This window comes from Talpa europaea, assembly GCF_964194135.1.
Source record: "Talpa europaea genome assembly, chromosome: 10".
Classification (NCBI taxonomy): Eukaryota; Metazoa; Chordata; class Mammalia; order Eulipotyphla; family Talpidae; genus Talpa; species Talpa europaea.
The window spans coordinates 88,233,246-88,256,855 of record NC_140077.1 but is presented as its reverse complement, the minus strand read 5'-3'; the positions used below and the strand labels follow the sequence as shown (position 1 = coordinate 88,256,855).

The 23,610-nt window shown below is 50.0% G+C and overlaps 1 protein-coding gene across 1 annotated transcript; it reads left to right on the top strand.

Moving 5' to 3' along the window:
- Positions 1-10,954: 10,954 nt before the first annotated feature.
- On the top strand, positions 10,955-16,003 carry HLX (H2.0 like homeobox; the record flags this gene model as incomplete). The annotated part of the gene is made up of 4 exons (XM_084244870.1): positions 10,955-11,742; positions 12,491-12,670; positions 13,400-13,584; positions 15,473-16,003. Exons 1-4 carry the CDS (start codon positions 11,148-11,150, stop codon positions 16,001-16,003), a joined length of 1,491 nt encoding a protein of 496 aa, XP_084100996.1. The 5' UTR covers positions 10,955-11,147.
- Positions 16,004-23,610: the final 7,607 nt, after the last annotated feature.

Sequence of the window (23,610 nt, the reverse complement as noted above, 5' to 3'; positions counted from 1 at the left end):
TAAAGCAATACTCAGAAAATTTCCTAGATTTAAAATGCATGTTTTAATAAAATAAATATTAAAAATATAATCAAGGAACTCAACTCAAAAATAATAACACAAAATTAATAAAAAGAAGAAAATAGATTTAGCAATAAAATAGAAGTTAGTAATATGCATTATATTTAAGTATTTTATATTTAAGTATTTTAAAAGGGAAATATTTTGTTCAGGGGGATTATTTTCAGCAGAATACCTTCCAATGGACATTGTCAAATATCTAATTAAAGAAAATAGAGTAAAAATGATTTCAGGAGTGTTTTCCACAAAATACTACTAGAAGTAAATGATACACTGTATGCAAAAGATTTGATACAGTGCCTGGTATTAGAAGCACTATTTAACTACTATTATAGCTTTAATTTTTTTGTGACCAGGAAATCACAAAAAAGATCAATTTAACTTAAAAAAATCTTTAACCTAACTGACTGAAATCTGCTCTCAGATGACATTACTCTCGTGAGTTCTGTTAGTGCCTCTACTTGCTGTTCCTTGTCCTCCAATCTCAAAACCTGGAATCCATCCATGAAAGATATTTTATGCAAGATACTTTTTCAAATATATGGACAAATGAGATGGCCATGGTGCCTGTGTAGAGTTCTCACTTCTCTTATCTGACTGAGCATGCCCAGTTGTTTATCTTTCGTTGTGTGAGATGGAATCCAGGCCTCCTACCTTTTATGTTATTCTCTCAGCCTGTATTATTTGCCATCTTCTTCTCTTCTTGTAGGCATCTCTCTGAATGGTTTTGTTAATGTACAGTTTAGGAAATCATTTCTTCACTTAATATTTTAATACAATCATTTTGGTGGGGTTTGCTACTTCATTATCTCCATTTTTTTATCATTTCAATAGCATTGCGGGCTCAACACGGCATTGAAAGTCACTTACTGAGCATTTTGCATCTATCAGATACAATGTGAATGAATCTCTGCCCAGAAAGGGCTTGGCCAGCAGTGTGTATATAGGGGAGATTTAACATAGGGTGCTCTAGGGTATGAGCAAGGGAAACACAAATTGCTCTGGTCATCCAGTATATATTAAACAAAGAATGGGAATGAGGTCAGGGAAGGCTTTCAGGAAGAGGTGTCATGTGAGGTGATGCTGAAGGGCAAGTAGGAGCTAGCCAAGAACACAAAGTTCAAGGTGAGGGTCAAGAATGCCCAGAGACCAGAGATAATATGAGCAAATAACGAAGTGAGGGGGAACATCTTGCTTTCAGGGGTGTCAAGCTGTTGGCCCACAGAATTCCCTCACATGAACTTCATTTTTTTTAAAGATTTATTTTTATTTATGCATACTAGAACTGGGGTACAGGCCAGAGATGTTGGGGGTGGTGGTGAGAGGATCTACCAGAGACAGAGTGGGGAAGAGAACAGGCAGACTGACTGAAATACACTGCTGAGGAGAGCAGCAGGCACGACAGGAGAGGTCTGCTGTGCCATATGGGTATCTCCCTGGCGGGGGATCGAACTCATGCTGAGTAGCTGTGGATAGCTTCATAGTGCTGCGTCTTAACCCCTTGCACTATCAGGGAGGCCCCTGAACTACTAAAACAAATAGCACTCGTCTGTACTTGCATAAGTCATTTTTAAACAAAAGTGAGCTTTGCCATTTTATTTTAAATAATAGTTTTATTGATATTTAACTTCCATACTATAAAATTCAGCCCCTGAACTTATATAATTGTATATTCACAAGTTGTGCAGTCATCACATTTCTGTCCCTTCCCCATAGGCCCCGGAAACGACTTACCTACTTTCTGTCTGTGTAGATTTGTCTGTTCTAGACATTTCATCTAAATGGAATCATGCAGTGTGTGACGTTTTATGTCTGGCTTTCACTTATTATCATGTTTTAAAGTTTCATCCGTGTTGTAGCATAGATCGATAATTCTTTTTAATGACTGAATAATATTCCATTATATGAATATACCACATTTTGTTTATCTTTTCATCAGTTGATGGACATTTGGGCTGCTTCCATCTTTTAGTTTTTATAAATTATGTTGTTATGGGCATCTATGTAAACTTTTTTTGCGTAGACATGTTTTAAATTCTCCTGGGTAAATGCTGGGGATAAGAACGACTAAATAATGCAGTGACTCTATGTTTAACATTTTGATGAACTGACATGTAGTTTGCCGAGGTGTTTTCCCATTTTATAATCCCATTTTAGCAACATCTGAGGGGTCCAATTTCTTCACATCCTCAAAATCTTTATTATAATTTGTCTTTTTTAGCTTAGTCATCTTATGGTAGATGGGAAGTGACATCTCACTGTGGTTTTGATTTGTATTTTCCTAATGACTGATGATGTTGAGCATTTTTTCAAGTGCTTATTGGCCATATGCTTATCTTCTGGGAGAAATGTTTACTCAAATCCATTGTTCACTTTTAAATTGTGTTCTTCACAGAGTACTGAGGTAATGGTACATAGGTGCATTGGGGAAGGAAATTCTATGGGGACTACACCTGAGGGTGTTGGGGAAGCAAATATTGTTTAAAAATGAATAATGAGGGCCTCCCTGGTGGCACAGTGGTTGAGCGCTGGGCTGCGAAGCTGAAGCTGCCCACAGCCTCTGCAGCACCAGTTCGATGGCCACCCACAAAGGTCCCACATGGTGCGCAGACCTCGCCTGCAGCTCCCGCTGCTCCCCTCAGCATTGTGCTTCGTCAGTCTGCCTGCTCTGTTCCCCGCTCTGGCTCTGGTGAATTCTCTCACCCTCCTGTGCTTTTGACTGTACCCAGTGCTTGTATAAATAAGTAAGTAAATAAATAAATAAATCTTTTTAAAAAATGAACAATGATGTAAAAAAATTTTAAAAAATTGAAGCAATAAACTCATACTCAAAAGAAAAAAATAGTGTTCTTCATCTTTTTACTGTTGATTGTAAGAGGTAGAGGCATGAGATAATTATAAGTGAATTACTGATAGGTCGCATGGTTGTAAAACATACCAGATTGGAGGGAGGCAAGAGTCCCCCTGTTGTGTAGGCCTGTTAGGTGTCCACCATGAGTGTAGGGGAGGATGATGGTGGCCTAGACCATGGTGGTGGTTGGATAGAGAGAGAAGTGGAAGGATTTTTGATGTGCTTGGGAGTTGGAAGACTGGTTAGATGTAAGAATAAGATGTTAAGAATTGAAGAAGAGTCTAAGATAACTATCGGGTTTTGATTTGGAAAAAAGTGAGGCATTAACAAAGAACACTGGAGAAGGAGCAGTTTGGAGAAATGAATGATGATCTCAGTTTGGGATACTGGGATGGAGGAGCAGATGGGACAGATAAGGAGATATATGGAGTGGGTGGCTAGATAGATCTGGAGAAGAGAGATTATTCACATGAACCTCTTAATACCACATCAACTTTTTCTGAGTTTATGGGTCAGCGTTAGCCATTCACTCTGTTCCATGAAGGAGGAGTACATGGTGGGTGCTGGCTTAATTCCTATGTTTATTTCCTGCTCATATGGTTTCCCAGTGAGGATGAGAAATTGTTAGTAGCACAAGTTCTTATCTACAATGTTAGTGTCTTGAAATGAAACTTCTTTGTTTTGTGGGTTATGGAAAACACAATGAGCAAACAACCAGGTGAGGTTCATTAAAAGTAGGAGGGAAGGAACCATATCCTAAAATGGCAGTTAGTTCTGGAAGGTCTTCCTCTCTATCACCAAGAGGTCTCATAGTGTACAGCTATGCACTTCAAGGGCAAAATTTTAGTCTTTCTGTAGAAGTTCCACAGGGCTGGGCATCCTATGAAACTGCCAACAGTGCTGGTAGGGAAAGTGAGTGGCAGAGCTCCAGGGTGTGGGGTACCCATCTAATTCCCCTCTCAGCATTTATTTAGAGCATGTGTGAATAAATATCAGACCCTGGAAACCTCTAAAATGCTTCCTCCAACTTCCCTGTGTAGTGCTCCACCAGAAGCCTGTGTCCAGGTGCCCACACTGCTCTGTGCAGTCCTGTGGTTACAATTGTACCTGGTGTGCATAAGCAACCGTCTGTCTTCTTTCAAAATACTTCCTTGTCCTCAAACATTTGCACAATGAAATGGGTCAGATAAAGGAATCCAGAGTATAAGTTCTCACCTCCAAAGAAGAGATCATCATGACTGGAATTTCAAGTACCTGGAGGACAAGGGAAGAGAAGTACTATGAGCACAAGTTTCCTCAATGCTCTACTTGCAAATAACGATGTGGTCTCCAGTTTCTGTGACCTGTGACAATGTTTGGGTTAGATCCAGTTCCAGTCTCCAGTGCCTTTCTGAGACTAGTGCATATTCTGAATGAGAGCAGAATGTCTTCAGTAGGAATAAACTTTTTCTTGGAAAAGCAGCAGACCGAATGCTAGAGCACTTGGTAGGATGGATAGCCAGAAAGTCTAGCCAGCAACATCATTTCCTGATTCTGTAACCCAGGCCTGCCACTTACTCCCTCTGAAGATCAACTTCCTAGACTCAAATCAGGATAATAACACCTCCTCTGCATCCTTACAATTGGTTATTTTAAAGAATGAGATAATGAATGTGAACTGGACTTGAGATCTGTAAAATGTAAGGTAGTAGTACTGAGCGATGACAGCTTCCCTCAACCTGTCTGGTGATTCAAAACACAAAATATGGCAAGGTGGAAGGAAACAGCTTCTGGTGGAAGCCAATTTTAGAAATCCACGTTTTTGAAAAGGAAGCGTCAACTTTCACCACAGTTGAGTTGTGGGCACTGCTGGGCACTGCCAGGCAATGTCAAGATGGCCCAGCAGGTGTCAGCAGAGAACCAACTTTTGGACCTAGGTGAGTTCAGCAAGGGACAGAGGTGGTGCTGGGGCCAGGTGGGCTGAGCCAGCTTGGAGGATTCTTCCTTGAAATTCAGAGCTATTCAATTCTTGTGGGTTGGGACCAATGAGATGGGGACCAGCTTCGGTTCTATCTGCACATTCGTCTCATGTATGTACTCCAAGACCCTCTCCCTTCAGAAGGTCCCTTCCCATTCCTGCCTCAGTCTGGGTCTGAATCCTTGTTCTGTCCCTGGTGCTGTAAGTTGGGAAACTTGTCTTGAAGGAGATGAAGGTTTTGGTGGTCTGTTTGTTTAGATAAATATTGCTTTAGGAGATATTTCCCTCTCCTTGTCTTAACACCAGAGTTACTTTTTTAAAAAACATTTATTTATTTATGCATACAAGAACTGGGGTACAGGCCAAAGTTGCACAGGGTGAGAGGATCCACCAGAGACAGAGTGGGGAGCAGAACAGGCAGACCCACTGAAATACATTGCTGAGGGGAGCAGTGGGCGAGACAGGAGAGGTCTGTTGCACCATGTGGGTAGCTCCCTGGCTGGCGAGGGATCCAACTCCTGCTGCAGAGGCCACAGACAGCTTCACAGTGCTGTGCTTAACACCTTGTGCCACCAGGGAAGCCCCCTACTTTTTTTAAAAAGATTTATTTATTTATGCATACAAGAACCAGGGTCAAGGCCAGAGATACAGGGTGGGGGGGGGGCGGTGAGGGGATTCACCAGAGACAGAGTTGGAAGCAGAACAGGCAGACTGACTGAAATACACTGTTGAGGGGAGCAGCGGGAGAGTATGGAGACGTCTGCTGCACCATGTGGGTTAGCTCCCTGGCTGGGGATTGAACTCATGCTGCAGTGACTATGGATAGCTTGTAGCACTGAGACTTTAACCTCTGTGCCACCAGTTACTTTGAATGTATGATTTTACCCTTCTCTTTCCTCAAATTTATCTCCCTCATGGAGGCCCAATCTATTCAGATTCAATAATTCAGACAACCAATTCAACTTCAACAAGGCATATGGTTAATATGTTGAGAGTGAGTGAGCTACTGAAAGAAGCCTGTTGAATGAAGTCCTAAATTGCTGACATGCTAAGTGTATTTTACTCCTATGGGGACATGATTTCACTGCAAATACATGAGTCCATGTTCCAATGAACTGTGTTGAAGTAGATTCTATCATTCAGTTTCATGAGAGCTGAGGTTTTACTTGACTGAGAGTGGAGAGGATGACTTGGAGAGATAGACGGCTAGGTCTTTGCAACAGAAACAATGCCAAAGTGCCTGCCCTGCCCTTCTCTGCAGTCTCCAAGACCCCCAGTGAGTGTAGGAGTGTGTGTGTGTGTGTGTGTGTGTGTGTGTGTTCATAAGAGATAGATAGGTAGAGAAGTTGTTATCCCTGTACTGGGGGAAAGGACAAGTGGCATCAGACCCAAAGGGCTGTCTGAGACTTTGAAGCTAGATCTTTGGCCCAGAGTTCAAGGGCAGGGCCAAGGTCACATGAAGAGAAGGCTACCTGCAAGTTTGCCACACCTGAGAAATGCAACAAAGGAAAAGGAGTGAATCAAGTAGCTCTGCACCCCCTGCTCCTATCACCATGTTACTTGCCTTTCCCACCCACATCAAAATCTAAATAGCTTCAAAATATTCAGGAACTATATTTAGTTCTGGAATAAGAAGGTCTTCTGAAAAAGGGTGTTGTGCACTTAGAATAATTCAAGGTAGGTGTGTGTGTGTGTGTGAGTGCGCGTGCATGTTTAGAACCCTAAACTCTAGTATCTGGCATCCACGGGGAACACAAATCCTGCACATAAATGTGTCGGGCAGTCCCTACATCCTCAGCAGGCAGAATACAGCAGCTTCCTTCACTGCTGCATGTCCCGCAGTCTCCAACAGCTGGGTAAACTAGGCTTCCTTCTCTTTATGATGCAATATTTACTTATTTCCATCTCTTTCTCTAAACCCAGGAGGTGCCATATTGGAAAGAACATTAAAAATTAAAGGGAGGGGGGAAATCCCAAATCCATAGAACAACTAACTAACTTGCACATTATTTTGCCAAGTCTAGAAACAAAAAAGGAAAAGCAGAGCTGGAAAGCTTATATTAAAACCTTGCAGAGTTAAGTTACTGTAATAAGCAAAACTCAACATTCATTCTAAGCGTTCATGTTCAATCACCCTGTATCTGTCCCTCCAGGTACAGGAAAAGAATTCGTGCTGGTGATTTCAGTATGGAGGCTCTGTAGACCAGGACCTCCAACTGGGGCAAGGGACCCATTTCTTGCTTCAGTCAAGACATAGCCCTCTGATTCAGACCCCTTGCTTCAACATTAAATCCCATAAACCATAGTGTTACATTACAAAACCAACCTTCTCTGGCATCCCTTCCCAGGATGGAGAGAGAGTTTTTGGCCGGGTCTACGCAGCAGAAGTCAATTGGAGAGTTGCATAAAGTCAGTCGAAAGAATTGAGCAGAAATTCCTGACATTGGGGCATTTCAGAAACAGAAAACAACACAAAACAAATAACAAACCACAACGTGAACCTGATAGTACAGATGACAATCTCTATCGCTCTAGTGTCATTTGCAACTTGTGCAGCTAAATAGGCCGCGGTGGTCCCATCTTTACTACGGAGCTTCCTCCCAGGACAGCGCAGGCACATTTCGGTTCCAGTTGATTCGGCCAGGCCTCCTCCACTGCTGCGGGAGCCTGGAACCTCCCGGCCGCAGACCCGGAGTCCGCGCCTCTGCCCCCAGGCCCGCCCCGCCCCGCCTGTCTCAATAGCTCTGGACCAGTTCATTTCGCCCCAGCCCGGAGCCGCTCGGAAAGCCAAGATTAAAGGGGAAAGTCGCAGCTGTATATTTATATTTTCATTGCTAGAAGGGAATTGATTTCCGCGCATTTATTTTGGTAGTTGTAATACACAAGGGCGGATTTGCGTCACCCGAGCAACTTGTCGGGGGAGATAAAGTTGCACAAATATTGAAAGGGGAAGTGCTAGGAGTCATTATAGAGTTTTTCTCCGGAAGAAATAAGGATTTCGGCAGTATCCTAAAATACTAAGGCCGCTTCTATTTTGAGACCAATCTCGCAGGCACATCCGCTCATTTAGAGCGAGTTTGAGCCCATCAAAAAAACAGGAGATGACCTGAACTCCGGCGAGCCCAGGGCTTCCTGCTGCTCTCTTGGTGCTGAGGGGTGGGGAGTAAGGAGCTGGGGAGTCGGCGGGCTCAGAACCGGGCGGGAGGCCCGTAGCGTCGCGGCCTGGGGCCGAGCAGCAGAGAGTGGGGAGAGGCAGAGGGTGGTGCCCTGGGATTTCCACGGCGCGGTTCCCCGCGGGAGCTCGGGGTGGGCCTGGGTGGGCTGGCGCAGCGGAGGGCCTGGGAGAAGCCAGGGGCGCGCAGAAGGCTGAACTCAAGCACCCAGCCGCGGGCCTCGCCGGGGAGAGGAGCGCGCTGCGCCGCGAGGAGAGGCAGAAAGCCGCCCTAACACCCGGCCTCCGCCCCTCTTGCCCCCTTCTCGGGGTGGCGACGGTTGCGTTTGCGGATACCGGGCGCCGCAGGAAAACCGTTGGCTGGGGGTGGGTCTGGAGGGGCAGCTTGTCGCGGAGTCGGTACCCCGCGCCCATTCCAGAGCGATGGGGGGCGGCGAGAGGGAGGCCAGCGGTGAAGTATAAAACAGCAATTCTTTTAGAACTCCGAGGTAGGACATAGGCCGCGCTTTAAATGTTGGCAATTCAAAATTGGAATTGCAACCGTATTGGAAATGACATGAGGAAGAGCGGAAGAGAAGGTTTCTTTAGGGTCATCCCCCACACTCACACTGGTGACTTGCCTCGATGGCTGTGAAGTTAGAGGGACTGCGTCCTCCCACCCGAGTGCCGCCTGAATCTGCAGCTTTTGCTTGCACCTCCTGCTCCGGAGTCCTTTCAAGCAATGTTCAGCGCCTGCAGGGCTCTCGTCCTAGTCACCCTTTAAGCACGGGGTGGAAAATGTAGGATTCTTCCTGCGTCTTGGTTCAGGTGCATAGCTGTGTCCAGGCTGCAAGGACCTGGGGGGTGGGGGGGAGTGGAGAAAGAGAGAGAGAGAGAGAGAGAGAGAGAGAGAGAGAGAGAGAGAGAGAGAGAGCACCAGAGAACTTGCTGATTCAGTGTAGGCTGGTCAGAAGTCATTGATTATTGATTCATGATTGGTGACTTTCCAGGAGAAAGTCAAAACCATAAAGTGACAGCATTTTATGTTGGCAATGCAACAGAGACTAGAAACTGATTTAATTAGCTCACATCCTGAATTGGAGATAGGCATGGCAAGTTCATCTGCGTTCCTGGGTTTCTCCTAAAGGCATCTTAGTGGTGAAGTGAAATTTAAAAGTGCCATAGAAGTTTTATAGCTTCTATTTTTTTATATTGAAAGGTTTCTTTGGGGGGGGAGTGCCACATAAGCACAGACAGAAGCTCCCTTAGGAGATGCTTATTAGGACAATAATCGAAAACAAAGTATTTCGTGGTTTCATTATTTTTTTTTATTTTTTTAATTTAAATTTTATTTTTATATTCCCCATACAATTACAACCCCCTTATTTTGACCCCAAGCCCTCCTTTCCCCCGCCCCCACCGCCCTCATTATTGTTATTATTTTATTTTCTTCCTGAAAATGTGCAAGAAGAGCTCATCTGGGTGGCCTGTGGTTTGTTTGGGAGAGGGGCGGGGAAATCCATTCTGACTATAATTTAAAAGAGAACGAATTCTTAAAATAGAGATGTTGATGTTGCAGAAAACCCCCTACAACATCCACCCTGCGCTATGAAGACCCAAAGTGCTAATGGAAGGCGCCGGTCACCCCTGCAGCTCCTCCTGCGACCAGGCCCAAGGGGCTCCAAAGGAGACCGAATTGAAAATAGTATTTAACCCCAAAGAAATGCCTCTTGCGGGCACTTGCACAACAATGGACCCCACGTGATCGGGGATGTGGCGGAGGAGGAGGGAGGGTGACATTTTCTTCAAGGTATAGCAGAGCAGGGGACACGCGTGCCGCTCCCCTGGGGTTGCGACGCCGGCCTGTGTGGTTGTCTCTGAGGCTGGGGGGGGTGGGGGGGGAAAGGGAGGTTTGGCTGCGTTTAAAGGGAGACAGTCTGAGACATCCATCTTATTTTGTTTGAAAAGTTACTCCTTTAAGTTGTCACTGTGACAGCTCTGAATAAGGGTAATTTGCGAACGTCCCGGGTCGCTTCCCTGAGGCTCTCCCAGGCAGAGGCGTTCGTGGTGCTAAGTTGGAGAGGGCGCAGGGCCACCGTGTTCCGGTGCCGGAGATCCGGGCCCGGCAGAATGCGGTCGGGCCCACGAAAAGTGAAGCTTTGCAGAAGACACCGACTCCCCGGATCAAGGCCGAGAGAAGGAAAATCCGGCCCGACAGAGGCTTAGAGGGGCAGCTGGGGCGGGAGGGGGTGCCGCCCGCGCACTCCAAGAAGCGCACTTGGCACCCGCGATCAATCGGGGTGCACCAGGTCCCACTCGCGCGCGGGACACGGGCGCTGTGTTTCAGCTCTCCACGGCCGGGGATGGTTCGCAGCAGCAGAAGTTCGTAGAGGCTCAAAATTCCCTACGCTGCAGAGAAAGAAGCGCCTGACCGGCTCAGCCCACGCGGCAGCAGCAAACACTTTGGCGTGGCTGGGGCGTGGCCGAGGGGCGTGGCGGGGGGCGGGCTACACCCCACTTTCCCAATTCCCTTGCACTTGGGGCTCCCATTGGTCACGAGGATGGCCAATGAGCGCCCGGATCGAGGTCCTACCCCGGGTCTGACTCGAAAGCTCCTGCCAAAACTTTGGGAGTTTTTAGAGAGGACTTTTTTTTTTCTTATTACCTTTTTTTTTTTTTTTTCCCCCAAGTAACGGATTATTATTGTTGTTGTTTTAAATTTAGCTCTCAGGGCTTCGCTGTTTGGGTTTTTCTTTCGGTGCCGGCCCCTGCCTCCCCGGCTGCCCCGCGAGTGCCGAGCCGCGGCCCCCGCCCGCCTCGCGTCCTGAGCTCCTGCGCCCCCGCGCCCCTACCGCGCCTCCAGCCTGCGGGCAGCCGGGCGCCGCGCCGCCGGGACGTGGGCTCAGGGCCCGCGCTGCGATCGGCGGGGTTGGGTCCTCGCCTCCTCGCCCGGGGCGCCTGGGCTCCCGGGTCTGTCTTCAGTGCGAACTGAGAAGCGAAAGCGGATCGTCCTGGGCTGGGCGGCCGCCTCCTCCGGGACTCCGCGCGCCCCTCCACGAGCGCCCACCCAGCCACCCCGCTCCTTGGTCCCGCCAGGCCGCGGCGGCCGCAAGGCGCACCCGGCCAGGATGTTCGCCGCGGGGCTGGCTCCCTTCTACGCCTCCAACTTCAGCCTCTGGTCGGCCGCTTACTGCTCCTCGGCCGGCCCGGGCGGCTGCTCCTTTCCGCTGGACCCCGCGGCGGTGAAGAAACCCTCGTTTTGCATCGCGGACATCCTGCACGCCGGCGTGGGGGAGCCGGGAGCGGCCCCGGAGGGCCTGGCGGGGACCTCGGCCGCCGCCCTCACCGCGCACTTGAGCTCCGCTCACCCGCACGCTTCTTTCCAAGCTGCCGCCAGATCTCCGCTCCGACCCACCCCGGTGGTGGCGCCCTCCGAAGTCCCGGCTGGCTTCCCGCAGCGGCTGTCTCCGCTCTCAGCTGCCTACCACCACCATCACCCACAGCAGCAACAGCCGCCGCAACAGCCACCGCCGGCCCAACAGCCTCCTCCTGCGCCCCGAGCCGGCTCCCTGCAACCCCTGGCCGCCGGGGTGCGGGTGGTTCCGAACGCCCACCACAGCGGATCGGCCCCGGCCCCCTCCAGCAAGGACCTCAAATTTGGAATTGACCGCATTTTGTCTGCAGAATTTGACCCCAAAGTCAAAGAAGGCAACACGCTGAGAGGTAGGTTTTGGGAGAGAGCCCGCTGGCCTCTCCGACCTCGGCCCTGACGCACTCCCCAGTCCCTGGCCAGTTTGGGGTGCCCTTGAGTGTTTTGGCAATTGAGGACAAATCGGTAAAATGTGGGAGAAGAAAGAACATAATTATAAGAAGATGGTTACGGGTTAGGTTTAAAACTCACCTGCTCTACGTAAAAATTAAAAAAAGAAAAAGTCCAGAGATAGTTTAAAAGAGAGATGACACGGAATCAGGGTTCATAAAACTGGTTGGTGTAAATATTTGCCCAAATGACTATTGGCGGCCAGTTTTTTGCGTGTCTATGCATATTATCTGATAGGGAAAACTTTCAGGGGACACTTTTCCTTCTGTGGATCTGATTTCCAGTGAAATTCCAAGCGAAGAGCGCGAATAAACAAAATTGATTTAAAATTCTTAAGAGGAGAGAGTTGAATGGGGGCTCCTTTAGGAGTAGGGTTCGGGGATGGAATTCTTGGGAGGCACCTGAAAGCGATTTCCTTTGGCCATTTTATGCAAGTCCCTTCCTTGCAATCTGTGTGGACGTGGACATGCGGGACACACAGGGAGCAGGGTGGCTGCTATCAAGAGAGAGGGGTTTATGCGGGTGCAGAGACAGGGGTCTCAGGATTCTGCAACAGGAAAATCAAATGGAGGGCCACAGAGAGGGGTAACAATTCAGCTCCGAAGTGTGGGTTTGCTCAAGGTGTAACCAGCTCTTCCCCCTTGTCCCCAGATCTCACATCGCTGCTAACAGGCGGGCGGCCCACAGGGGTTCACCTCCCAGGCCTACAGCCCTCCACCGGCCAGTTCTTCGCATCTCTAGATCCTATTAACGAGGCTTCTGCCATCCTGAGTCCATTAAGCTCCAACCCAAGAAATTCAGTTCAGCATCAGTTTCAAGACACATTTCCAGGTACGGGAACCCTCCTGACTGACCAGTGACTGACCAAAAGCTTAGGACTGATGTCTCACATGGCCACCGAGGTGTGGCAATCCTGGAGTTGGTGTGGGAAGGAGGTCACCAAGCCCCGAGGGAGAAACTGAAAGATTTCTCAGGGAGCCAACTCACCTTCTGAGGGCTCCCAAAGGGTGGGGATAGGAGGGCCGGGGGAGGCTAAAAGTGCGCCAGAGCTGGGGCGGGTGGGGGGCTTTAGTATTTTGGGAAAGGATAGCTTGAAAATATAGCAGTAAGAAGGATTGCTTATCAAGATACACACATTTTGGGATGACCTCTGGCACCTTTGCCTGATGAGGCTCCTTTGCCCCAGTGGGCATGTATGTGAGTGCGTGTACATGTGCGCACACGCACGCACACCCACATACAGTAGAGAATGGGCTGCCATCTAGATGGGACAGACCTGGCATTTTCGTCTTCTCTTTGCATGCTTGATGGCCATGCATGAAGTTTATATTTTTCCACACCCTGCTGGGTTCTCCTCTCCACACTGAGGCCTTCGGCCTACCATCTTGAGAAAATTCCTCCTTAGAAGGGTCAGTCCATGTCTGCCTGAAGGGCTTTCTGAATAGTAATACCAAAGCATTTGAAGTCTCAGTGCTGAGAGTCCTGCAGGCCGCCTTCCGGCACTGGGCGCTGACCACCGCCCTGCTGGCCCTCTCTTGCTCCCGCTCCTGCCCCGGACAGGTCCCTATGCTGTACTCACAAAGGACACCATGCCACAGACCTACAAAAGGAAGCGCTCCTGGTCACGGGCAGTCTTCTCCAACCTGCAAAGGAAGGGCCTGGAGAAAAGGTTTGAGATTCAGAAGTATGTGACCAAGCCAGACCGAAAGCAGCTGGCAGCAATGCTGGGCCTCACTGATGCACAGGTAAGCAGCCTCAGGCGCTCAGGCCCCCACACACCTCCACCCAGCCCACTCCCCTTGTTCCAGAGGACACACTAGATCTTGACTTGTAGGAGCTTTTTAGGCTGAGGAGGTCGTGGGGGAGAAGGATGGAAAGAAAATAGCCCATCCCCTAAGATGTGTGTCAACAAGCAGTGGGTGTTTATTTTGGCCAATAGGCCAAAGAGCCGCCAGAGAAAGTAAATAGGCCGCGGGAGATAATAATTATGTACTCGACTGTAGTACAATTCGCTGTAGGAGGCAGTTTATTTCAGAAGAGCTAAAAATCCAAAGTCAAGAGATTGTTGTTGGTTTTTATTTCCCCCCCTCTCTCCTCCCTTCCTCCTCCTGCTGCTGCTGGATTGTGAAATCCCCAGTTGCGAGGAAGTGAGAACATCATTTGAAACGGAATTACTTAGCCCCTGTAAGGCAAGGAGTCCGCTTGGAGCGGCCTGAGCCAGTTGGATTTTTTATCGGCATAAACCCTGAGGAACATCTCTGGGAGAGAAAGGGAAAAAGATTTTCTTAGAAAGAGCATTCCAATAGGATCTGCCGACTTGACATTTTTCTAGACAAGAGCAAATTTATTGTTCCTGAATTCATCCACCACCACCCCCTTTTCTTTTCATATTCAAGAACGGGTGTATCTTTTTTCTTGTGATTTTTGAAAGCAGAAGAGTCCCCTCTCTTCCACACCCCACAGCAGTGGCCTTTGCCCCCGGAGTGCGGAATGTTCTAAGCAGGGCAGAAGCCAGAGGCGGGTGCTTTTTCATAGCTCCCTCAGGTTCCCCCCTTTTCTGTCTCTGTCTTTCTGTCCTCCATTACACAACTCCCCTCCCCAGCACACGCTGGAAGCGCCCAGCCGTTTTCCACCAGCTGTGGAAGTTATTTTTAAAAGGGAAGCTGGAACTTGTGTGAACCCATTGGGTTCTCCAGGGGCTCATATAGATTTATATAGATTTTCTGCTGCCCCATCTTCATCCCCTTCCTGCACTGTGGACAGGTCTAGTTCCAGCATTTTCTGAACCCACAAGAAAGATTTCTTGACAGGGGCAGGGGTTGGGTCCTTATCAGCTTCTGAGTATGCACAAGCCTGGGAAGTACTGTTTCACTGTTTTACCGAAGGCCCAGCCACATCCTCACCACTGGGATTGACTCCTTGAGCCTCCTGTCCCCCTCAGCTTTCCAAGGTTCCTCCTTAAAAAGAATAACTTTTGTAGGGACTTGTCTTGGATAATGGCAGCCTAGGAGGCCTCCAATTTAGCAGGAAATCTTTTTAATATATATTTTAAATGATTTTTAATGGATTTGCCATTAGTTTACAATACAATATAAATTTTGGGAGTACAGCTTCATACCCCAATATGTGCACATGCCTCAGCATACTCAACCATAAACTTTCTAGTGCCATTTCACTCTCAAACAGACTCCCTCTACCCAATCCCTCCCACCCTTAGCAAACATTCTTAACATTGGTTCCCCAAACGCTTGAGTATATGTGCCTATTTCTGGGCTAGGGGTCCATAATTTTAATCAGATTCTTAGGGGGTCCTGACTCAAGTGGGGTTAAGCATGATGGGGAGTAGAGATCCTCCTTAGTTTGGGGGTCCAGGTCCAGGAACCTGTCTTTCCAATAGCATCCAGGCCATTTCTGGCTTGAGGCTGTCTGGCTACACTCTGAGAAGTGGGTTCCGTAGTTCAGGGTCCCCAGTGATCTGGTAGTTTCTTCAGGCACCCCCTGAGCCCCTGCTCCCAGCACACCCGCTGCAGGAGGTGCTTGCTGGGGGGCGCTTCGGTGCCTTCGTGCCTTCGGCTTGGAGCGAGCCAGTGCCTTACCTCGGTGTCCTCGCTTGTCTCCCTGGCGTCGGCACAGGTGAAGGTGTGGTTCCAGAACCGGCGGATGAAGTGGCGGCACTCCAAGGAGGCCCAGGCCCAGAAAGACAAAGACAAGGAGGCGGGCGAGAAGCCGTCGGGCGGAGGCGCGGCTGGCGACGGCGAGCCGGAGGAGCGCAGCCCCAGCCGCTCGGAGGGCGAGGCGGAGAGCGGGAGCAGCGACTCCGAGTCCCTGGACATGGCCCCCAGCGACACAGAAAGGACTGAGGGCGCTGAGCGGTCTCTGCACCAAACCACGGTCATCAAGGCCTCGGCCGCGGGCGCCCCGCTCCCCGCCAGCAGCGGGGCAAGTGGAGGGAGCGGCAGCTGCGGCACTTTCGGCTTCGGGAGCCTGGGGACCTGCAGTAGCGGCGCGGGGAGCAGCAGTAGCGGCGCGGGGAGCAGCAGCAGCCTGGGCAGCGGCGGTGCCAGCAGCAGCAGCGCGGCCGAGCTGCTCCCTGCGCCCCAGCCCACCCTCAGCAGCGCCCCCAAAAGTCCCGAGCCTGCCCAGGCTCCACTGGGTGGCCTATAGACTTGACGGCGGTGGAGGGACCCCGGGCGCAGATCGCCAGCGGGCCCGCGAGGGTTGCATTTTGTGCCAATGTTCGGTCGGCGGTGCCGGAGTCAGCCGGAGCCTCTTTCTCCACGTTCACGCCTCGCCCCTGACGCCCCTCGTGTGCAGCCCACACTGCAGAGAGCAGAGGGGTTTCATTGCTGTGCCCCCGGCTCTCAACTCCAGCGAACACTTCTCCCCGGACACGAGCCACTCACACTGTGAAGTGCTGGGCAAAACTGTTCCCCCCGCACCGGGGGGCCCTGGCGCTGCATTTAGGACGCCTCTACTTGTAAATAAAACGTTTACTACGATTTGTAAAGACCGCCTGGCTTGCAGTGGCCAGGGCCAGGGATTTTTCCATCCCTTCTTGCAGGTATCCGGGCTAGAGATTTTGAGGAAAGTGTTGCAACCTCAGAGCCACTTCAGGGCAGAACCGGTTAGCGGCTCAGGTCTCCTGGCCTCACCAACTGCTATTGAAAACTGCTGCGCCACCCTCAGTGTGGCCGCAGGCAGAGCTCAGTGACCTTAGAATCTCTGAAGATGCCTTCCCGTCCCCCAAGTAAAGGAGGCTTGAGTTGGCAGAGTTTCGCTGGGGGGGGGGGGGAAGGTGTTTATAACTGGCGGGGCCAATCTAGCCTCTGGGGAGAGAATTCCAGTGGAAATGCCATGAGCTGGGGGGTGGGGTAAGAGGGATGGGCAGGCGTAGTGGACATCCCAGAGGTTAAGGACGGGCAGATCACAATGGTTAGGGCTGCAAACCTGCACTGCAATGATTTTAAAGATGCCCCAAACAATTGCATGGCAGGGAGGTGACTTATTGAAGGCTACACTAAACCCAAGCCAGAACGTGGACCTCTTGGCTCACATTTGGCCCATGTCGAGTGGAGAAACTACCCTTCTTCGGCCCCCTCCATCCCTCATTCCAGACACACGTAGTCCTGCTTGGCAATTGGGTCACTGAAGTTGCCTGCTGGAATTCTTTTCCCCTATGCCACGGCAGACAGTGGAGAAGCAGTTTCTTCATCCCACTGCAGCTGCAATATAGCAAACCTATTTTTGTCTTCAGTGTTCTGGGATGGGCCATTGGAGTTTTTATAAAAAGGCTGAAGAATCAAACCTCTCTCCAAGATCTGTCTCCTGAGGCCCTCCTTTCAAACCTACAATATATCAGGAATCGGTAAACAAAACAAAATGAAGAAACAAAACAAAAATGGTTTTGGTGATTTTAAAACAAATAGACATTCCTGACCAATCTAATCACTCCAGTCTATTTGACGCTGAACTATGCCAAGGGCACAAGGCCTTTTATAGGCCTAATATCTATGCGAAGGAGCCCATTCTCCCTTAAAGGACACTTGAAAGGGGTGGAGGTGCTGAGGTCCTCGGGCCCTCGGTGTACCCAAGCCTGCTGCAATGAGAAGGCCCCTAGCAGCTCCCCAGTCTTACCTAGCTGCTTCTGCACTTTGGTGCATTGGTGTGAGCACATTAAAGCCCACTCTCTGCAGGGCCCACTCAAACCAATGGAGGCCCCCACCTAAGCTTCCCAACCTTCAATAACCTGGGCCAACATGATGCCTGGACAAATCCCAGTTCAACCCAGGGGTGCAGCCTGCCCCAGCCCACTCTCAGCACTCCCTCCCCCAATCAAGATGAATCTTTAGAGGAATGAGCACAATGCAGACATGAGAGGGAACAACCTGGGTGTTCCAGGGCACAATCAAGAAGAGAAAAATGTAGAGTGCCCCAGACACCTTAAGTTAAAGGGAACATGAGCCAACTGTTATTGCTCAATGCTTCATGTTTTGGGGTGACAGTGATCTCTTGACCTGCCCGGGGTTCCAGACCTAGTCTGGGCTGGTTCCTCAAAGCCTTCCACAGACTGTTACCAGAATTGCAGGATTTGGACCACTTTGTACCCCAGTTCTACCTTCCTTGCTGAGATTAGTTTCTTCTGACAACCCAAATATTGATTCTGAAACCAGGACATGTCAAGAGCATGGGATTTTGAGATGCTTAGATCCAGTTGTAGCAGTGAGAAGATGTGGGAGCATTTGTACCTAGTTGAAAGCCATACTGGGGAGTGAGAAGGGTAGGGTTGAACCCCAGTCATTGCAGCTCCCCAGAATCCTAGAAGGTGCCACAGCCCTCAAACCCCTTCCACATTTTCCCACCCTCACCCAGGTTTTCCAAATTGCAAATCGTGCCTGGGGACAGTTGGGATGTGATTTCAGATTTAATCTGGCTCATCTGGCCAGATTCCACCAGAGCAGAGGGTGCATTAGAGCCAGAACTGGGGAGCTGGGCACCCAGCACATGGGGGTGGGAGTAGGAATGTAATCTTGGAGAGCTTGCAGGAGCACCCCTTCCTCAGCTATTTCCCATTTTCACTACTGAACATTTTTCTGGTAAAACCTTAGCAATGCTTTACCTAGGTAGTAGAGTTTTCCCACATATTTATTAGGAGCAGAGTATTAAGCCCCAGAGAAGTTTAAAGTTCATTTGGAAGAAGTGAAGCCACAGGACAAAGGTGCTCTACTGGGGGTGGGGGTGGGGGGGTGAGCAGGGAGCAAAAGCGCATTTTGGACTAGGGGCTTGTTCTGGGACTGCTGGGTCCTGTATACGATTCTTCCCACTGGAGCTGGATGTTAGCAAACGCGTGGCGAAGCCAGAAATTCTTGAGCCAGAACTGAGATTTCTCAGTCGAGGAAATGAAGACCTGGCCCGCAGGGCAGGCGCACAAGAAGCTAGGGCATGGGCAAAGCGGGGCACCCGGGGAACTCAGAGGAGAGGCGCAGCGATGCCGGCCACTGTCAACTCCCGCTTTCCTGAAAGCAGTAATAACACTCGGCTCTGGAGACAACGATGCAACAGCACTCTGAGCCAGGAACCTGTAAGCAAGGTTACCAGAGCTTAGGCTGTGCTTGCCAAGGGACGGTGACCAGCGGGGCATCTTGCTGGAGACAGTGTGTGTGTGTGTGTGTGTTTGTGTGTGTGTGTTTGTGTGTGTGTGTGTGTGTATGTAAAACACCCTCTTAGCTGCACTGGCGCGCACACACATATGAAACAAACACAGACCTCCAGAGGCATAAAGAAAGGCAGACTCAGACATGAGAGAGTCTACTGGCTGTTTCAGTACTTGGTGGGTAAAACCACTTAAAGTTTGCCATTCTCCTCCATATAGCACAGCCAAGTGAGGCGCTTCACCCTGCTGATTCTTCCTGTGGTGTGGATGGGGTGCTTGTCTGTAGAAAAGTTTTCTTGAGTCAAGCTTTCCATACCAAGCCCCCACAACCAATTGAATTCCTCTCCATTTGTCTGAATCAGCTGAGGGTGGGCAGGGACCTCCATGCTGGGAGTGGCTGCCAGGCCCTCGCCTCTCTGTTCTGTCCCATCAAGCCTAAACTGTGGCCCTGCCACACACTTCAAGATGAAATTTGGCCTCCGGTAGAGGTTCTGACCCTATACTAGCCAAGCAATCACCCCTTCCCTAGCCTCCTTCCCTCCACCCACACACAAAGATTTAGTGCGCAGGTTGGGCCAGTTGCTGAGACTCTGGTTGTCACAGGTTTCTCTACCTCATTCTACACCTCACAGCCGGCCAGTGGCTGCTCCCTCTAGCAGGCTGGGGTATTGGTGGGGGGGCCTACTTGTCAGCTAGTATGGACAGGTGAGGTGGAGTGCCCTGCCCTCCCACCCCTTCTGTTCTAGGTATCTGAAGCCAAAGAAATTGGAAAGCAACCCTAGGTTGCTGACCAGAGCCACCAGGAGCTTTGGGGGCCAGAGGGCTGGGTAGGAAGCAGGAGCTCCAGCAGGGGGTTTTCTAGGAGCATTTTAGATTTGAGTTTTAATCTGACTTTAACCTGTGAGTTTTAATCCATTCCCAGGTATCTAACCACTCCTCTCAAGCCCATGTGAACCTCAAGCAGACTTGGGGTGTGTGGAATGGGATTGGGGTGACTCTGGAGCAAAAAAAGGGTGTAGAGAAAATGGAATGTCTATGTGGCCGTCTCCAGATCAAGTGCCCTAGTCCCCCCTCTGACTTGGTCCTGCTTTAAGAAGGAAGAGCAGGACTGCAGCTCCCAATATTTAAAGATGGCAACTTAGAGAAACTTCAATTTGCAGGGCCTCTGAATTCTCACTTCTTTAGCCTCTGGGAGCATGGGGTGAACAGGGCAGGTCATTGTGAAAATGCAAGGATTGGGTTTTAGATTGCAGAAGTTTGGCCAGGAGGAGATTCCCGATTTAACTGTGCTCACAACCTCACTTTCGAGGCTGTGATGGGAATAGCGGGCATCCCAATGACTGGTGAATGACCTTGGCTGCTGCTCTTTTTCCCCCAGTGATATTAAATCCTAAGCTGAGAGTGGGCAGCAAACACCCCTGCTGGGACTGCTCTTTGGAAATCCCGGCTGCTTAAACTGGGAGGGGTGCATTTCCTACCATTTATTCTCCCTCCCGCTCCCCCTCCTCCCCACCCCAGTTATAAGGGAGAACAGTCTCTGTCTGGACTGACTCAGTGCCTCTGGGCCCCTCTGACCCAGAGGCTACCTTAAAATATTGCCGCCCCTTGGTGCCTTAGCTGCCTGGTCCTCTGTTACTTTAAGAAGCAAGAATAAAAGTCCCCGCTGTGTGATTACTTTGCAATCCTTCATTTTAGAGACCAGGCAACAGAGAATATGAGTCTTGACTCATAGTCGAGGTAACCTGGAGAGGGAATGCAGGGCAATGGTGGGCCTAGGTGTTAGTGCCTCCTGAGGGACACAAGAAGAGGACATCCTCCCTCCCACCTGACCAACCCACATTAGCAAATTCCCTCCTCCCCCTCTTATAAGAGGCTAAACTGCTAAGGGTACGGTTCCCATTGGCTAGCTTCTTCTTCCTCTCAGTGGTCCTGGAGGGATGTCCCTCAGAGTCACAGTCCAGTTCCTACCGGCTGGATGCACAGCCCATCAGTGTGCTCCCCCTCCTTAGCAGGTTTAGCTCAGCTAATAGTGCCTAGGGTCACCTGGATCACAGACTAGTCAGGGACTCCGTGCCATCCCCTGTGCTTTTCTGCTTCTGCCTGTTGCCCTTGCTGATAATTGGAATTCTGGCAGGACAAGCGTTCTGAGACCTGATCAGGCCTGATGGAGCTTGGTGATGGAGCTTGGTGGGCAGTGCAGTCCTGGTTTCTTCCCTTTTCCTTGCCTTCTAATCCAGCCCAGTCATGGCCAATACTGAGCCTCCCTCTCCTGCAGTCCAGGTGGTACCACAAGTAACAGGGGGCTTGGGAAAGGGTGGCGTGGGGGGCTGCTATGCCCAGTAATATGCTTAGAACTCATGGTGACCCCACAGACTCTCTCTGCTCTTGAGAAGAAATCAGTGACTGGAGAGGGGAGTCCAATGAGCCAGAAAGAATATGCCTGATCTCAGTCACACACAAGATTACCCCAGCTACCCAAAGACGCATTCATTTACTTATTCATCCATTCACTCACCTATTTATAACCTGGTGATTTTAAGAAATTTAATCATTGGCTTCAGTTTCCTTGCTTGCAAATCAGAATTAATTAAAAGTAGCTAACTCATAAATTTCTCTGAGGATTGTCGTTAACAAATATGAAATGAAAATGAGTGGCACAAAATCAGCGTTAAAGGCTTAGATGTCATTATATTCCTTCATGCATTTGTTTCATTCATTGAAATATTTATGGAGGTTCTTGTTAGTATTTGCACAGTTGGAATAAAATGAGTGCAAGCAAGGTTTCCACTCCTAGAAATTAAATCCTTAGGTGGAAGTTTATGAATGCAGCAGTCATAGTATCCCTGGAAAACCTTGCAAGGAGTCACCCAGTGCTTGGACTGGCTACTGGGTGATAGCTGGGGTTGTCTTGGCAACTGACTGACTCTGTGAGCAACTCGCTGGTGCTTCTTCCTCTTGTTGCTCTTAGCACTTTTCAGCACCCTGTGCACACAGAAGGTGCTGCATAGATATGTGCAGGTCCGTTGAGATTTATCATGGAGTTGCAAGGGGAAGAAGCCAGGACTTTCTAATACTTGGGGTTTGAGGGAAGTTTAAGCAAGTGCCTGGGATCCTAGGAGGGACAAATATGAGTTCACTGTAGAAATGATGTCAAGACAAATGGCATTTTCAGTTTCAGAAAGTTCTTAACTCATCGTAATGAGGGAAAACCTTCAAAACGGAAACAAAATATCAGCTGTCCCTTTAAAGGGGGAAAAACATTCTGCTTTTTGAGGGCAAGGATCGTTTTACTGCGGGGTTGGAGAGATACTAGCACCTAGCCAGTCGCTAAGTGCTCCTCGAGTGACAAAAAAATACGGTTACTGAATAAACGAATAATACAATATTCTGGCTTTTGTGGTTATTTATAACCTCAGTGAATCCTCGGAAACAATATGATCGCGAGGTTAGCATCCTAAACACGGAAGGAGGCTGAGCATGGAGGCACGGAGCTACTCAGTGGTGGGTGACCTTGGGGGGAGTGGACTTGGAAATCACAATTCATACCTCAGGGCACACAGGGGTCTCATACTCAGGCCACAGCAGAACGGCAAGAGAACGAGTTCTCAAGCAGCACTCGAAACGGGTGGCGAAAGCGCAAGAAAATTTGCAGGACTGTCGTGAGCAGACAGCTTCATTGGCCTCACCTTATAGGTTGAATAACTCATCCACAGTCACCTCGCTAGCGGGCAGCGCACCGTCTAGGATGAAGCTAGAAGTTTCCGTTGCTTCCACGGGTCGGGGCGCGGGGGCACGCGGAGGTCGGCGGGGGCGCCCCTGGGCACCGAGACCGCAGCGCGGAGCGGAAGCCGCTGCGCCTTCTGCATCTGCGGGGCAAATGCGGCGATTTTGCCGAGTTTCGGAGCCCCCTCCCCTCCCTGGCCTCGGGCAACCTCCGGGTCAGCAAATTTCAGTCTCACTTTGATTTGTCAGGGCTGTTTATTTTCGTTTCTCAGAATCGGGGTGAAGAGTGCACCCTGTACATTTCCCAGCACGTGGGAGATGCTCAAGACATGAGCGAATGAAAGAATGTACTAATGAGCGTGTAGGTTTCCTTCTCCGGCGTTTCCGCGCTGAAAAAGCCGCGCATCCGGCTGATTGCTGAATGATCACCCCTCTGGAGGGAAGCCAAAGCCGCGCGCGCCTGCAAAGGGGTCCCCCCTGAGAGGCACCGCGGCTGGTTCTCCCGGCGCCGGCGCAGCGGGCGCTCGAAGACCTTCATCTTTGAGGTCGTGTGGCCCTGGTCGGTTTGCCACGCATTGGGGTCTAGTGGAAGGTCCCAGGTCCGTCCTTTGTCTTCTTGGATCCTGAACCAGCTGGTGGAGCCCCTATCCAAGGTCAGCGCTCGCCCTCGGGCCTTAGGCTAAACGCGGCTGGTCCCTGCGTCAGCACCAGCGGGCGGCCTCGCGTCTCCCCGCTGCAACCCAGGCCAGATCCCCCCGTCGCCGGCTCCAGCAGAGTCCCTCCTGCCTGTGCTTACGTCTCGTGCAGTTCTGTGGTGGAACAATTGGGGTAAAAAGCTAAAAAAAAGAAAGGAGTCAACTAATGACTCCGCGACACCATGTTAAGTGGAAAGTTGATC